At 45.4% G+C, this 17,788-nt stretch overlaps 2 protein-coding genes across 5 annotated transcripts; both read left to right on the forward strand.

The window, feature by feature from the left end:
- The first annotated feature begins 1,164 nt into the window (after positions 1-1,164).
- Positions 1,165-4,215, forward strand: LOC135616987 (UPF0161 protein At3g09310-like). Of its 2 annotated transcripts, none has more exons than XM_065116781.1 (5): positions 1,165-1,409; positions 1,513-1,572; positions 1,657-1,797; positions 1,986-2,048; positions 4,077-4,215. In XM_065116781.1, the coding sequence occupies exons 1-4, from the start codon at positions 1,190-1,192 to the stop codon at positions 2,045-2,047; spliced, it is 483 nt and encodes a 160-aa protein (XP_064972853.1). In that variant the 5' UTR covers positions 1,165-1,189; the 3' UTR covers position 2,048; positions 4,077-4,215. The 2 variants fall into 2 exon arrangements, with proteins under 2 accessions (XP_064972853.1, XP_064972855.1); XM_065116783.1 differs by lacking the exon at positions 4,077-4,215 and adding an exon at positions 3,848-4,070.
- A 9,703-nt stretch (positions 4,216-13,918) lies between these two features.
- On the forward strand, positions 13,919-17,525 carry LOC135616991 (pumilio homolog 3-like). 3 transcript variants are annotated; one of them, XR_010488561.1, is made up of 3 exons: positions 13,919-14,737; positions 15,928-16,881; positions 17,128-17,525. XR_010488561.1 is itself a non-coding variant. In XM_065116787.1 (2 exons), exons 1-2 carry the CDS (start codon positions 14,283-14,285, stop codon positions 16,100-16,102), a joined length of 630 nt encoding a protein of 209 aa, XP_064972859.1. In that variant the 5' UTR covers positions 13,919-14,282; the 3' UTR covers positions 16,103-17,524. The 3 variants fall into 3 exon arrangements, 1 of the variants encoding a protein (XP_064972859.1); XR_010488562.1 differs by having other exon boundaries at positions 17,217-17,525; XM_065116787.1 differs by having other exon boundaries at positions 15,928-17,524.
- Positions 17,526-17,788: the final 263 nt, after the last annotated feature.

Raw genomic sequence — 17,788 nt, forward strand, 5'->3', positions numbered from 1 at the left:
GAATATTTACATCAGCCTTCATTATCTTTTTTGGAGACAATTTGATTAGTTGGAGTTGTAAGAAATAAAATATAATTGCTATGATCCACTATTTAAAAATGAAGCTGAATATGAGCTATCACTACCATCGTTGTAAAACTCAATTTGATCACCAATCTACTATATGAACTTGCATCATCTCACAATCCACTCATACAATATATTATGATAATATCGATGCTATATGCCTATGCGCCAACTCGATGTTCCACTCATGTATTAAACATATTATGATCGATTTCTATTTTTTTAAAGGTCAAGTTGTCAGACTTCAACTAAATAGTTCTCACGTTCATACTTTTGACTGATTAGTAAACTTGTGTAAATATATATTATTTGAGTGAGTAATGTTATCCTTTTGCTTATTTTGTTTCACGATAGAATTTTCAATTCTTATGCTTATTTCAACGAGTTACAGTGCGATATGCTTATTTTATGGCGTCTCTAAATATACCATTCTACCTTTAACTGAGTTTTGATGCATGTAATTGCTTATTTTTTTGTGCCTCTTAACTGCTGCACCCTCTCGTTCATCATCTGCAGTATGAACAAAACATGTCAATATTGGCAATTTTCACAAGCATTTAAAATCTTAAAAGCTTCAAACATTTGTTTTATTTCCAAATTTCCCTACAAGTTCTCAAAAACTCGCAGTTCGTGTCTTCTAATGAACAAACTGACGCTAAAGGTTCTGCAAGCAACAATCTCCTATTCAATTTGAGCTTCTCAATAGCATAATGAACACACTGAGGTCCGAGCAAAGAATGTTGTGACTCATTGACATAAAAGACTTGAGGCAAGCCGTAACCTAAGACACGGTAATCATCTTAATGTATAATGCTCCAATACATAGTGATGTGCCCGATTTATCTCTTCCATGAGGAACACAACACATTTGCTTTGCCTAATCTTTGGATCCAAAGCTTAAAATAAATACGAGAGGGAGGGAGATGGTTCGTAACATTTTGGATATGTATAGGGGGGGGGGTCTGCTGGGCTCCTAAGTTTTGGGCCAGACCGGGTTCGATCGTTGCCGAGTGGGCCGATCGGAGACCGCCCAAAACGGTTGTGATTACCGTTACAAGAATACGTAGCGTTTTAATCCACGTGATAAAATAAGAGGACCTCTCATTCTTGTTGCCTCTTTCCTATGGCGTCCTCTCACCCTCGTTTCCGTGCGCAACCGCCGCGCCCCTCTCTCGGAACCCTTCGCCGCCTTCCCTCTCCTCATCGGTCTGTCGTGATCTCCCCTCCCCGGAGCTCGATTCCTTCTCTATATAACTCTGTCCTGCAGACGAGACCCTGTTCCCGCGTCCGATCGTCCCCCGCGAACGGACCCGAGAAAGACCCGAACGGGAAGGCGCTGCAAGGTACGCGTTTCGGCTCGACCCTCTGCTCTCTCAGGATCTAATCTTGGGCGGAATGCGTGATCGCCATCGCCATTTACTCCTCCTTTTCGCCTTTTGATACTAGATGAGGAGGTCAAAGATTTGGGCGTCAGAGTGGCATTATCCATGCTCAAGTTCTACAAGAGTAAGCGGGTTTGTGGGCTTTATCTTGATGCAGTCTTTGGGGTTTGGCTACTTGATGATGGTACTAGGTTTTATCTTTGGGTAGGAGAAATATCACCGCTGATGCTGTCGAGCTGTCGGTTTGTGCCAACTTGCAGCGAGTATTCGATGGTGGCATACAAAAAGTATGGTGTGGTTAAGGGTACAATCTTGACAGCTTGGCGTCTCTGCCGTTGCAATCCTCTTGGTATGTTACTTTGTGATGTAACCCTAATTCATCTACATAATTGTTGTCTTATAATGATGCATTCAATGTTCCAATCTGTTTCATCTACATCAATCTTCTGACTGCTCCTCCATGGTAATTCCAACAGTAACATGGTTGCTGTTTAGGAAGCACTAGTCACTGGACTGATACTTCAATGTGATATGCAGGTGGCACCGGATTTGATCCCCCCAGGTGGTTTGGTGAAGAAGAGTCATTTGAAGAGCACTAAGGTAATTAATGAAAAGAATTTTGCTTCTTCCACCTGCATAAATGCAATTTGAGTACTAGGCTAAATCTACTTTGTATTATTTGTTTATGTTTGTTTCATGTCATCTTTAATTTCTTGGTTCTGGCTTGGTTTTGTTATTCTACTCTGCATAGAAAATGTTCTCGCGGCGTACATTGGGTAGTTGTTGTGTTTGGTTCAAGTTGGGCATCGTGTCGTTATTGTTTCTATGTTCTAAGATTCGGAACTGGGGACTAGGTTAGAAAATCATATATGGGCCCAAATTTAGGATTCATATGGTTTTAGGAGTGAAAACTTTACCTGAAGGAAGGATTTGCTATGAGAACAGCGATATTAGAAGTTGTTATTATGTCGAGAAGTCGGAGAGACTCCTGGTCTTTCTTTGTTGTTATCCTTCTTTTTTACCAGTTATCCCTTAAATCTTTTGCGGTTTTATTTTTCTGCTCTGGTTCAGTTTTGGTCAGTCAATTGAATTAGAGTGGAGTGTTGATCCTCACTAGAGACTTTCTAGCAAGAAAACTACACCATGCATCAACTTTCATTTTTAAAGAGATAACTATGTCACAATTTGCCATGACCGAATTATGTTTGAATCGATATTGCTGAAAAGGTATTCCTGATTGAACTCCGTATATCAATGAATGGGGATGTGAGAGTGTGCAAAGCCTAATCACCGATAGAGAAATGTTATGAAGCACAGTCATGGACGCATGATGTGCAGGGGCACATCGTGAATATGCTTGGGAAATGAAGATACTAAACCTATGATTATATTGTGACATGTACCACCACCACCATCCCTAAATAAGAAATAGGCTAATTTTAGCCCAAATTGCTCCGAGTAATTAAATAAATTGGAATAAGAGTTTGAATAATTTGAAAGACACCAGTGGAGTTATTGTTCCAAACAAGATATGAAATCTCAAGGCCTTGCATCAATCATCCATCTTATTTAATCTAAATAGCTCATTCTGCCACCTCTGCAGTAAGCATCATGTGAGGTGTCATCATAAAAAGACTGAAAGTCTCAACCTTTTATTCCCTAACGCTAATTAGAGAACTTTTGAATATTTGACATGTGTTAGTAAAAAATATTTAATGATGCATTTTAATATTACAATGTGTGTGTGTTTTGAAGCAGATGCATATAATGTAGAAGATTAGCTAATAACAGACTCCTTCCCCTTCTTTCTATCATTTGATTTATTCTTAAACTACATTGGTATAATAGACTGCCGAGACTGCCTTTCCTGAATTATACATTTGCCACACCAAACCAACAAATCAGTGAAAGAGCCTCTTGTCGTCTGACACTTATAATTTGATAATAATAAGGAAAAATACAAAAGTATTCTTTTCTTTCTTTCCATGATTTTTAACTGTGGGAATCTTGAGGTGGAATAACATCCTCGCTAAAGGACTCTATTTTGTCTATATCTATGACACTATTTCTTGAATTATACATTTGCCACACCAAACCAACAAATTGGTGAAAGAGCCTATTGTCGTTGAAACTTATAATTTGATAACAATAAGGAAAAATAGAAAAGGATTCTTTTCTTTCCTTCCATGATTTTGAACTGTGGGAATCTTGAAACATCCTTGCTGAAGGACTCTATTTTGTCTATATCTATGACGAGGGACTCGAGGCAGGTAAAAATTCCCCACTTGTATCAAGTTTCACCATTTGGATCAGATTTGCGATACTATTCGGCTGATGAACTCAAAATCCTTTTGATTGTCAAATACATTCCGGGTGATTGATAGTGTATGTATTTGCAGGCAAAAGGTTGGAAGAGATGAATATGGACCGTTTGGATGAGCAATAAACTGCATTTTACGTTGGTCCAATGATTTCCATGACATTAATTCTGAACTATTAACTCATGGACATGGATGACCTGCACTTTTTGCGGAAATTTAGCTTGCAACTTGTTTAATCCTGCCCAACTAATTACTAAGGCATTGTTTATCGAGGCTAAACTAACGTCTGTACTTACTGAAATTTCAGGTGGCTTCTTATCACTCGGCAATGCATCAAATTTAACCATGATGTGTATCTCATTATTATAGGATGTAGACATTGTCTTCAGGTGACGTTATTTTAGGATGTATATCTATTGAGTGTAATTTCACACTACTTCTCTTCTTGTTGTGATTTCTCGTGGAATATGTGCAGACTGCATGCGCAAATACCTAATTTGATTTATCAATGTTTTCTATCGTATAATTTAAATGTAATTATAAATAATTCATGTGTCATGCAAGAGATTTCATCAAGAAATGATGAGACTCGGCCCATTTGATCTATTTCCCGCGGCCTTCACCGGACACTGTGAGCCGTTGGATTTATTTAGAAAGAGATGTAGCCGTAGAAGTTCTCCGATCCGTGTCAGCAACTTCCCACCAATTGGATACCTTCTCCCGATTCCACGTCTTCATTCTAGTGGGTCCGCATTTACAACGGGCGTCAAGGACACGGGATGGCCAGGGAGAATCCAAAGCCGACGCGGTGAAGACGCCACCCGACGTTCCTCACCGCACGTGGCCCGTAGCAGTCCGGCGAGCCGCGCCGGATTCATCCCCCCTCTCCCGTGCCCGTCCCCCGCCACCGACCCGGCGACGTCACCGCACTCACCGAATAAAAAATGAGTCGGACAACGCCGCGCTGCGAAATCTCCCGAGATTTCCTTCCTCTTTTTTTATTCCTTTTTCGAAAAATTCGAAATAAGATAATTCCCGCAACAGTGCCACTTAAAGAACCCGAGGCGGTGTTTTAAGAAACAACAGAGGAAACTGCCACCCGCAGAATCCCACCTCTCTCATGATTTGCGTGGGTCCCGTCATGCGTCCGGACAAGTGGCGCGGGTAGCCGAGTGTGTGTTTCCGAGCGGCTAGGAAAAGCATTTCTTATAAGAAGAAGAAAAAGAAAATAATAAAAACCCCGCGAATAAGCGGTGGGTTTTCCCGCCATGTCGCCGCCCAATTCCCGCCGCTCTCATCCCACACAAACCTCACCTTTCTTTTATTTCTTATAGATATATATATATCCCCAAAACCCTCCCAAACTCTTCCCTCCCAATCCTCGTTTGAAATCCTTTCTCCTCGAAGCAGGCGAGCGACATGGAGGTGGCGATTCTGGGGTTGCGGAAGATAAAGATAGAGCGGCGGGATGAGGCGTCGGAGGAACGGGAGACAGGAGGGTGGGAGACGCCCAGGAGGGCGGAGTGTAGGATCCCCGCGGCGACCCGGTGCCCCCCGCCGCCCAGGAAGAAGTCCCCCGCGGTGGCATTCGGCAAGAGGAGAGACCCACCCAAGAACGGCTACTTCCACCCGCCCGATCTCGAGGCCCTCTTTGCCCTGGCGCCCAGGAGGGAGGCCTGCGCTTGACACCGGTGGGGCAAAGGTGGCGTCTTGTAGATAGCAGATGTTGCTGTTGTACTCTATATGATGCTTGCTCAGTGTTAGGTCCTCTGTTCCTCTGTATCTATATTCAAGAATGCTCCTCTCTTTGTAATACTAGTAATTCCGAGGCTTATACATTGCCATTGATGTTCTTGGACTGCAAACGATGGCGAAGAACTCATTATAACACACGGAGATCGAAGCACAGGGATAAGGATGTCTGCCTTGGATCTCAATGACACTATCAAGATTTTTTATGAGGTCATATCCAAAGAAGAAAAATGAAATAGACTAAAGAGGCATCCAATGTTCTGATAGTCTGAGAGTGACCGCTTGAGCACTTGTCACTTGATGAAGTAGACAAATGTTTCATTGTCATTGTACTAATATAATGATTTTGGGACAGTGTTAGTACCGATATTTACCATCTGATAAAGTAGACAAACATTTGATATTGCTATCGTACTAATAAGAGCATCATGTGTTTATCTTAAAGAGCTTCTTGAAGTTGGGGAACTTGAGCATCCTCATAAACAAAGTTAATTAGCATGTCCTTTCCTAAGGTTGATGTACTACAATAGTGAAAGAATCAGAGCTCCATTCTCTCTCTTATTTGGCTCATCAAAAAGCTTTGGTCCAGCCAGAGAGGACGAGGAGGAGGAGGAGGAGGAGGATGACGTCGGGGATGAAGTGCAGGTTGGTGCACGAGGATCACATGGAGTCATGTGGAGCGCAAACAGCCACCGGACTTCCATGGCGGCGCCGTGTCTCCGCCACCCACATGCATCACTGCCGTTCCAAGGCAGATGAGGACGAAGAAACAAGCGGTCAAAGGCTCGTCGTTTGCTGCTGTGCTCGCCCAATAAATGAAAAGACATGTGATCACATGCTCCCGAAAGTACTTCTACTGCTCAACTCTTCCTGCTCCATCTAATCTACCCAACTTGTTCTGTGCAGCGTAAACCTGAACCCATCATCGTCCACGGTGTATGTATGGGTCATTAACCGCTCACATACAAATCTTTGACTGCCGCATTCCGTCGAGCACAAACCATGCATGGTGGTGTCTGGTGCACATGAACTGTTGTCCATGTGACTCGCGTCCTTCTCCTCCATGTTTATGGATAGATTATGGTATGGCGAGGAAAGAGGAAGATGATGTTAGATAAGAACAGACATGGAAGTGACTCATCTGCATGTTTTCCATCTCCATGCACGTGACCTGCGTCCACATGAGCTCCTGTTCCAGAGAACGGTGGCTGGATCTGCTTTGACCGTTGACCGGCGGTGTGGGACCAACGGACGAGGACAGAGACCACACCTGGCAAACGAGGACATTAAGATTCTCCTCTCAAATCAATAAAATGATCGATCTAAATCGTCACTATCTCAGGAATAATTTGCATGATCATCTTCAAGTAACACCTGACTTCTCATCATCTCTTTTTCTCCGACCTAACTCTTTGTCTCAGATCAATAAAATGTATTTGACTGCACATGAATGGCTGCCATCGCGAGGAAGAAGAAATCGAGAGCATGAAGGACATGATGCATATAGAAAGGTGGTCACCAAGTACGACATCCATTCATTACAGAACGAGTTGATCACGCCATGGAGGAGTACCGACTGTTGATGCAACCGAGGCTCGCAGTGAAACGTTTTGGATCCTCCCCGGCCTGTCAGGCACCGCCACCGCTTCTACTGTAGCTTCCAGGCCGTGACGTTTGCTTCCACTGCAGACGCACCGAGAACGAGCACTGGTTTTAATGCAAACTATCAGTGAGTTCAAACACCCTCAAGCTCAAGCTTGATAGTGGTGCCCCCTCGGGCAGCAGCACACGCAGAGCCTTTTCCTCTGCTTGCTTTGACTGCACCACAGCCACTGATCTGTGGGCGGTGGTGATGCATGAGCTCTGTGGAAGAAAGAAAAACTAATATCTGAGATTCGAACTCGATAGCGATTCAGCACAGTAATGCAGCTGCAGCAGCAGCAGCAGAAGGAAATAATGAGGAAGATTGGAGCACGGTCTTCTCGAAAAGTGTGGCTTTTCTAGCCTCGGCAGCTCCTCAGACTGAGTCAAGAGCCGACTGAGATTCGGCGGAGGAGTAAACTAGGATGAGGAGGAGGCAGCGCCGATGCTGGCCTCGGGAACAGATTCCTTTAAGGAAAACATTAGATTCCACCATCGGTGGACCAAATGGTAAGGTCTGTGGGTGGAGGTGTGGGTCTGTGGGTGGAGACATGAAGGACCCGAAGTTACACCCCCTTCTTCCTCTCCTCTATAAATATATATCAGACTAATCTCACTTTCCCAACCAGCTTGGCTTCTCGCTGCATCTTTTCTTCTCTCCATTCTGCTTCATTCTCTCTCTTCGTTCTCTTCGGCCCTTCTATATAAAGCCTGAGAGGGAGAAGGCAAAGTTTGGTGGTGGTGAGATCTGGAGATGGAGCTGTACATGGATGAGAAGTGGAAGCTGTCCAAAAAGGGGAGCAGGAGAGAGGGCGGCGGCCTCTCGTGGAAGGGGTCAGCGAGCATGCGGGAGGGGCGAGGGAACAGCAGCAGCAGCGCGGCGGCGAGGGCAGGGCAGTCGTTCTCCAGCCGGTGCGCGAGCCTAGTGAAGGAGCAGCGGGCGAGGTTCTACATCATGCGCCGCTGCGTCACCATGCTCATCTGCTGGAGGGACTACCCGTGACGGCGCACGCCCACGTCGTCTTCTGTCTTGGAGTCGGCCTTCACTGTCGTCCGAGGAGGAAGAGGCAGAGACAGAGAGGATGAGAGAGAAACAGCTTCCTTGTCCACAGCATTTTTATTCTTTTTGTTATTCTATATTTGAAGGAGATAGAGACAGAGATAGAGATAGAGATAGAGATCGGCCGAGGGATGGACAGAGAGAGAACAAATCATTTTGTTTCCCATGAAATGTATATTTCTCTCGCACACAAAGATAAAGAAGTAATATTTTTTTAATGTGGATGCAATATGTTTGATAAAATTATATAAAAAATATTTTTAAGATATTAATCCAAATATATCGTTTTTGATAAATGGATGTGATGTATGCCACCATAAGATATAGGTCATCATCATTGTTACGGTAAGTAATTTTTTAACCGTGACCTCGGGATTTACGCGGGTTCAGGGCTCCAAATGGCTGAGATCAGACGTGGCTCCCCTTGGGATCTTACGGTGGTCGATGCAGGGGACCCGTTTGAAAAATTCCGCGACGTCGAGTAGGGTCAGCTTCGGTTGAGTACCTGCACACAGGTCGGGTCGGTAGCTCGGCCCAACCCCTCCGACGATCAAGTCAGTGATGCGGAATGGAGTTTTTGAGTGAGATCCTCCCCCTTTGCCCGTTGGGAGCCAGGGGGTATTTATAAGTGGGTTTAATGTTACCTGATGTGCCATCCTGCTGGAGCAGGGCCGTACCTCTGATGGCGTCTGCAGTCGTCGTGGGCGTTGCGTGGAAGGCCGAGCTGCCGCAGGGTGTGGGGAGGGTCAGTCGACGCCTTTCCCTGCTTCGGTCGGTCATGAGGGATCAGCCGATGAGGTCGTTTGGGTACGATGGGTTCGGGTGCACGTTACGTCGGTGTTAATGCTCGCTCCCTGGTGTAACGGACAAACTTCTAAACAAGATGTTGGATGCAATGCTTATGTCTGTCCGTTGTCTTTTGGCATGTTCATGCCTTGTACAGAATGTAAAGGGGCGGCCGAAGGCTTAATAGTCCCATTTTAGTTGGGTTGGTGGCCTCTTTAGGCTTGTAAATAAAGGTTGTGTCATGTGGACACGTTCGAGAGCTTTTCGGTCTGTAATGGACCATTTTACCCTTTGTTGTGCAACTATTCAGAGCTTGTAAAGTCTGTTTGTAATTTGCATTGTCTATGAAGTGTTTTTCGGACATGTTTGCTTGTGGATCCCGATTGAGGCGTTCTCTTTAACCCGTTCTCTCTTTTGTTGGTCCTAAGGGACAATGGGAGGCTTCGGGGAGGCTGACCTTTGCGGACGGACGCGCGAGGGTGCCGCACGCCTTAGGCAAAACCAGCTAAGGTCGTGACAGTGTGGTATCAGAGCGGGACAAGCACTCATAGAAACACTTGACATGCAAACGTGGGGGACCTAGCGGGGCTGCGTTGAGGGCAGTCAGCACACGCGCGACCGTTTGAGGGAAAACGAGCATGGAGATGTAGGGAAAAGAGTCGCTCAGAGGAGCGGGCATCTGAGATTGGCATTCAGAGGAATGGCCAACCCTTCGCGCAAGAGGCACCACGAGAACAGGCAAGCTTGGAAGAATTTGGAGCGCACAAAGGTTGGGATGGCTGAGTTTGAGCTACGGCTCAACGTTGACAACTTTACTTGATGGTGCTCAAGGCAAGCGAGGCGCTTGGCAAAGGACGAGACCATGCAAAGTGGAATGAGTTGCTCAGCGACCGAAAGAGTTGTGCAAAGCTCACAGAGGTGAGGGGAATTGCTAACTCGAAGAATTCGGTACTCATGCATGGGCTTGTATGCGGACGATGGATTGTTCGTGGCCATCCCAAGGCGGTCGAGACTCGGCGCCATGGAGCATTGAAACTTTCTCTTCGACATGCGAAGGATACGTCCGGAGGAGGCTGAAATGTGCAACGAGTTCAGCATGTTGCTAGGCCTTGAGGGGTGCAGCGGTGGCTGTATTGACGTGGAGGCGCAATCTAGTAAGTGCGTTTGCAAGAGGCAGAACAATGCACAGTTTGTTCAGCAGATCGGAGTAGTCCAAGGGGATGGTGGTCTCCGAAACGAAGAGAGATGTTGCTCCAACGGGACAGTTATCCAGGAGGGATAAGTCTCAGCTCTCCAGAGGGAGAATCATGTGAGACGGACTTCACATGTTGAGGAGGAGTACCTCACAAACAACAACTCCACGAAGCTCGATGGACTGAGCAAGCGGCGAGGAGTCGTCGCATGATCTCGCTTGAGAGAATGCATTGGTGGATGCATTGCGAGATCAAGTGGGGGAGCGACCCAAAGCAACTCAAATGGAGGTACACTTGGAGTCGATATGGAGATCGGACTCAAGGGAGGGCTGACCCGTGGAATGGTGGGCGCGAGGGCCACCATCGACTCAATGCAAAAACGAGGAGCGGAGCAACTTGGGTGTAACTTGGCGAAGTACCCAAGCCGCATGAAGGGAGCCAGCATAGAAGTTGGAACATGGAGCAGAGGCACAGCGCTTTCCCTAGACAGAGGTCAAGGACATGAACTCTTGCAGAGGCAGGAGTAGAATCATGCTGTTCCCTGGGTCCTTCATTCTGACAGAGCGGACTCATCTTGCATGGTGCCAAAGACGAAGGGAGCTTCGGGGCACATGCACCTTATCTCGGAGGAGCATTCGATGGAGGAACTAAGGCGACTCAATTTGCGGAGGCGAAGTTGGGTACAGAAGGCCTTAGCACGGGGCAAGAGGACGCAGAGGCGGGTACTCTTGAAGAATATGCCACAGTGTTGCCATTTGAGTTGCTATGAAGGAAGCAGTGCGCAGCGGAGATTGTGCTGGTAGGGGCAGAGGCCCAGGATCCAGGCAATGGTGCACAAATTACAGCGAAGTCGGTGGACTTCGGGAGCTACTAGGCGACGGACTGTCCTAGAGCGGTGCTTCATCTAGGTGTGACCCAAGAGTGGGTGGATGAAGGTCGATTGCCAAAGGAGCGAACAAAATCGAAGGTGGAGGAGACCCTGCGATGTATTGGCAGAGGCCACACATGGAGGGTTCACAATTCGAGTTTATTCCACAAGGATCAGAATGCAATGGAGATGTCACCAGGAGGCGACATGGTGCAGCGGATCGTGGTGGAACAGTTCGTGGCAATGCGACACACACGACATAGTCCCGTGAGGGATGAGATCATATGGAGGTATGATCGGGAGCTACTGGGAGCTCCGCTTTGGTGAACAACACGACGACAAGAAGGGCTATGGATTCAAGGAGTGAAGGCCATGGTACCGCAGAGGCGGGTCTTCCGGGCGTGCACCGAATTTTGCATCGGATGAAAACCTTGGTCATCAGCATATGGGGGCTGGGTTCCACCAAGGGAAAAGTTCGAATGCAAGTACCAGTGAGTCCCATGAGAGGGACTTGATCATGCAGAGGTATGATCGAAGCAGCTGGAGAGTTGGACTGCTCCAGAGCTCATATTCGCTTAAGGGAGCCCGACAAGTCAGAGGACAAGGTCGAGTAAGCGAACGTTGCTACCAAGGAAGCTAAGGAGAACAGAATCGGTACAAACCCGACAATGTGATGGCAGAGGCCATGCATGGGAGTTGCAGTTTGTCTTTCCATCGACCAAACAGACTGCTTGGAGAACACAGAGGTGTTGAAGCAGGAGGTCGAAAGGGGCGAGGAAGCGACGACGAGTCCAGAGGGACTTAGCTACCCAAAATCAAGCATCAGTTAGAATGGAGGTGGACTCAGAGGAGTGCCACAGAGACATCTCTACTGATTGTGAAGGAAAGGGATACAGAGGCGAGGCGACGGATAGTAGGGCCATGGGCATGGCAGCGCCATGGTACCGCAGAGGCGGGACTTCCGTGCAAGTCATTGATCCCTTGCTCTCACGGAGGGAGAGCGCTTGGTCGTGAAAGGGGCCGAGGAGGTGGAGCATGCAGAGGCAATCTCCAAGTACCGAGACAAGGCTGAAGGGCAGAGGCCAAGAAACTTCGTAAGACCGGTGTCAACAAGTTTCTCATCAAGATAGCCGTAAGTGAAGGACTTCGGGTCATGCAAGAGTGCACGACCAAGGAACGAAGCAGGCAGTACGTGGTGCTGTACCTTTGCTACTCAGTGGAGTAGGCGGCAGGGTTGATGGAGAAGACGGTACAATCCCAGAGGCGACCTCATCTATCAGAGAATTACTCCAAGTTGGGGTGAAAACTTCCTGCATTCCAGAAGTTCAATGGCATTGAGAAGGTGAATCACAGTAGCTAACTCAACGCAAGGAGTGCAAACACTTCAAGTGCTTCAGAAGTGTGAGCAAAGAGCAGGCGAAGGCCAGTAACCAGCTCGATGCATGAAGTACAACCTCGAGGAGGCGGGCGAAGTTAAGTAACCTTTGCCTTCTCAACTCTTAAGAGAATGGGCGAAACCGAGTACCCCAGTTCTCTTATCTATCCAGAAGAGGAGCTCTGCACAAGTTCAAAGACCCTTCGAAGATAATGGAAGACAATAGTTGTCAAAATCCTCACCAACGGTGATCAGTGCTACTGAGAGTAGATTGTCCGCTTCATTTCCCAACGAAATGCCAATCGAAAGCGGAAGTGATGCGAACCTACTTGGATGTGACAACTAACTGAAAGAAGAGTCAATGAGCAGATTTTGTGGAGGAAGGACCCAAAACTTCAGAAGTTTGCGAGGCGATGCTCGTTAAAGCTCCAACAAGCATCCACCCAGTTCAAGCAGCATGTGGAAATTTTGAGAAACTGGCGCAGTAAGAATGGTCTTTTCCTTCATTTGGTGGATCCGCAGGAATCAACGAGGATCAATACAACTCAGCCAACCCCACACCAGAGTCAGAGTCATTGGCGAGTTGAAGCAGCATGGCGGATCAAAGGTTCGACTACTCAGAAACAGCAGCGGAGAGCAGCTGGGAGCCAGGAGGCGCATTGCAGCTGGAGCGGAAGATTGAAGACTCAGCAAAGGCGAAGAGTTGCAGTGTTCACAAAGGCTTCGACGAGGACGTCGAAGGGATATGTGGGGGAGAATGTAACGGACAAACTTCTAAACAAGATGTTGGATGTAATGCTTATGTCTGTCCGTTGTCTTTTGGCATGTTCATGCCTTGTACAGAATGTAAAGGGGCGGCCGAAGGCTTAATAGTCCCATTTTAGTTGGGTTGGTGGCCTCTTTAGGCTTGTAAATAAAGGTTGTGTCATGTGGACACGTTCGAGAGCTTTTCGATCTATAATGGACCATTTTACCCTTTGTTGTGCAACTATTCAGAGCTTGTAAAGTCTGTTTGTAATTTGCATTGTCTATGAAGTGTTTTTCGGACATGTTTGCTTGTGGATCCCGATTGAGGCGTTCTCTTTAACCCGTTCTCTCTTTTGTTGGTCCTAAGGGACAATGGGAGGCTTCGGGGAGGCTGACCTTTGCGGACGGACGTGCGAGGGTGCCGCACGCCTTAGGCAAAACCAGCTAAGGTCGTGACACTAGGGCAGTGTGCCGCACAGGGGTGTCTGACGTGAGGGGTGTATTATATCAAATCTGGTGTGTTATGTCAAATCCGTTTTTACCCTTATCATTCATCATCATCATCAAATTAATGGATATGATATACTAATGTTTAAGATATTAATAGATGTGCGAGAATATTCCGATCCTCCTTCGATTATTTAATGCTATGTAATAAAACCACCGAGGGCTCAAGGAGCATCGAACGATCTACGCCGTCCGTGAGCTCATCCGACGGTCCATATCGTTTCTCTTGTTCTAATTCGTTCCCCTGCTCTGTCCATTGCAGTTACCGGTGGCAGGTCGGAGTCACGAGAACGGGTTTCCCGACGAGAAATGAAGGAAGGATCGGCGGAGCTGCAATGATCGCATCTTTTTGCTATCATTTCTCGGATTAGCGGAGAAAATGTGTTCGTGTTTTCTGCGTTCGAGCTAGGAATTTTGGGTTCTCGGTCGGGGAATGATGTGACTGCTCTCCCTTTTAATGTTGAAAGATTCGATCTTTTTGGCGGAAACCTCGCTATTTTGTAGTTCTTGAGGTTCGGAGCTCCCAAAGTTGCGCTTTCTTGCTCTTCCTTTTTCATGTTTTATCTTCCTTTTGTGTTCTTGGAATGGTCACTGGGAGCCCACCGATGATCGGCAGCGGCGGAGATGGTTTTGGTGGAGAGGATTTGGGCTTTCTCCTTAGGGAGCAAAAGGGGAGGGATCGAGAGAGGGAGCTCAGGATTTTCCGCAATGGCTCCGCTCCACCCACGGTCGAGGGCTCTCTCACCGCCATGGGAGGGACATCTGGGCGCCAGGTCGCGTCCGGCATTTCAGATTTTCCGGCGGTAAAGAACGGGAATGGGTTTTCAACAGGGCAGGAACTCCTATCCGATCCGGCATGTGTCTCCTACCACCACTATCACGTGAATCTCAACTCTCGGCTGCCGCCACCGGTGCTCTCCAAGGAGGACTGGAGATCCACGCAGAGGCTTCAGTTGGGGATCTCCGTTATGGGCAGGGATCGAGGATTCAAAGAAAACCAACTGCGAGGAGGAAGAGGAGCTTTGTCGACGTTGTTCAGGTAATCCTCAATCCAAAGCAATAACCTGTTCGTAATATGCATTTAGTTTACAGATGATACTTTAGCCTAAATGTTCTACTTATGCTATAATTGCACAGTGATAGCTCAACTTGCTGTCCTATCTCTTTGTAAAGTTCTCCTTTCTTGAACAGACAGAGATCCTCAGATGAAGTGTGCAAATTATTCTGGAGTGTGGCTTTGGTATCGTTTGTTATTCTCTTCGGCATCGTCCTATCTGCATGACTAATTAAGTTGGAGATTTAGAAGTAGCTGTGGCAAAAGATTAGTCCGGTGTCAAACAGAATTAAGATGTAATGTGAAGTGCTAGATCGAGCCCAGGTATCTACATTATAGCTTGTTCGAACCTGAACTTGGTTTCCCTTCATGACCTACCTCGATCAATATCCAGATATGTCGTGTTGAGACAACTTGCATAGATCTGTGTTTTTGATCCATTAAATCCCTGTCAATTTTGACCAGATATCTTAATCAAAGTTATAAAACATGTCAAGCCAGTCCAGGTTCTCATAAAAAGAATAGTTTAGAACTACCTATCTCATAGGGTGTTCGAACACACGAACCCGTGTCTGATTGAAATTTGTAAATATAAATCTAATGTTAGACGCAGTTCAGTCAAATGTGTCGAACTTCTTTTTGTGGTTGGACGAGGTCGGTTGGTCAGATCAAACCGAAAATTAGCACCCATGCACAAAATCTAAAAGAATGAAGGATGCGGTTTTTATATTTGTTTCTACGGAAATGTTTCGAGTTGCATGCTACTCAATTTTTGGCAATATATTTGGGGTATAGTTATATGAAACATGGAAAATGTCACCATAAGCATCTTGCTAGAATTCGAAAATGATGCTTGGCTTGAAACTTGATTCTAGATGACAAGTTGCTTCTTTGATAATTAGTCCAATTAGTGAACAGCAAATCTCATGTATTGAAAGAGATTGTCAATGCCTGGTAAGTGAGCATATTTTTATCTAGTCATGTGCTTGAAAAATGATATGAAAATTGTTGCTGCAAAACATGGAGGATTTGATCTAGCATTCAGAGCCTGTCTGGATCATTACCAAGGACCACAAGCTAAGGCAATTTATGAAGATGGTAATATAAGTTAGATGAGAGAGCAGAGAGTCCGAAAGATGACATCCTTAACCCATGTTTATAAAAATGATGTGCAGACACATAAATGATGGTGACTGTGACACATGGATGCGGTCTATGACAGCTCATGGATGCTTTGTAGGTTCCATATTGTTCCTGTCAGAAATCAACAAGGTAAACATATTGTTCTTATCGGTAGCCTATGCCAATAAGAAAAATTCAAATTGCATGCCACTGGAAATGTTTCTGTAATCCTTGAATTTTTTTGTCCATATAAAAGACCATCATTCTTCCATTCACATTATGTTTCTTCTGATATCTGCTGCACGGCTGCCCTGCATCAAACCCCATGAACCAAGTACATGTGATAAACCAAGAGACCTTTTGATAAACTTCTCAGAAAGCTGTCGGATGCAAATTTGTATTTTGGACTGAAATACCTTTATTATCACAAGAGACCTTTGGATAAACTTCTCAGAAAGCTGTCGGATGCAAATTTGTATTTTGGGCTGAAAAACCTTTATATCTATGGAATATGGATACTTTAATATGTTTGCCATATTTGTGCTCCGAACATGCTGGATATTGTTACTTGTTGTACCTATGTCTGATATCTTCTGTTTGTAGAGGATATAACATATTCCTCTAACACTTGACATATCAGTGCATCATTAGTAGAAAGCTCCAAGTTTGAATCTGAATGATCTTCAAAACCTGAATTCATTGTTAGACATTCCGAGGGCAGTATCTCTTTCTTGGTACTTTGTTTTTTGGTTGATAATTGAGTTGAGTAGCTACAAGACAGTCTAATTGACTTGCATTATTTGTCCTTTATTTCTCTTCATGGGTGGCGGTGGTCTATGATGAAAGACCAGTTTGCTAACTACATTGCACAGAAAGTATTAGAGACTCAGGATGATCAGCAACGAGAGCTGATCGGCTTGCAAATAAAGATCCACTTGAATACCCTTAAAAAATATATTTACAGGAAGCATGTAGTTCCCCATGTGGAGAACTCATTGTAGCTGGAGGTTAGTGCATTGATTTCCTTTATTGTTTCTTTCAATTCATATATTTCATACTGTAACTGGAATGGCTTCCTACGGATTCTCGAAAGGTTTTGCTTTCAAGAAAGCTATGCCTTCTCAACACAAATATTAGACATGCACAGGACATAGGTGATTCTTTTTAGACATGCAGGAGCTTCTTAAAATTTCACATTTTTCCTTTCACTTTGACCTATCAAAACAAGTTTGCAATGTTGTTTTCTACTGCAGAGAGGTGAATCTCTTGTGCCGGCACGGGGATGAAACTGAAACTGTATAGCTAACCGATGCTAATTTTGAGTCCCTCTTGATCTATTTAGGTATGTGCAAGCTGCTGGGTTGGAAATAAGAATACTGCCCCACAAAGGAAGAAAAGTCTGCTCGATGTTTCTCTCTTTACTTCTGTTTCTTCTTTTATTTGATTATGGGATTGTATGTGATGATGTACAATTTTCAAATGCAATCGATTCATCCTCTTTCTCCTCTCCTGTAAACTTTGACACTCTCTCTGTAATCAATGACACAGTTATCATATCAGAAAAACAACAGCATGAGCTGCTACCCTTTGAATGGTTCTTGAGATTCTGCAGGACTTGTAAATTATGATCCTCATGAAAATTGAGATCTCTTTGGGCTTGATTGAAATGATATGGTGAAATCTGAGATGCCATTGTTAATACATGAGCTCCAAATATCAATTTCAACATCATAGAGCCAAGAAAGTTGTCTCATAAGACACAATCAGATCTATCATTCCATGGGGGATAAAATAAACTGCAGGTATGATAATTCCAGCTCATTGTCTGTCCAACACTAGACAAAGGTAGGAAACAAAGGAAAGCCAGTAGTCCAGAAATACCATCACATGGAGAGAGAGCGAGAGCGAGAGAGA

The sequence above is a fragment of the Musa acuminata genome, chromosome BXJ2-7 (assembly GCF_036884655.1).
Source record: "Musa acuminata AAA Group cultivar baxijiao chromosome BXJ2-7, Cavendish_Baxijiao_AAA, whole genome shotgun sequence".
NCBI classification, from domain to species: domain Eukaryota; kingdom Viridiplantae; phylum Streptophyta; class Magnoliopsida; order Zingiberales; family Musaceae; genus Musa; species Musa acuminata.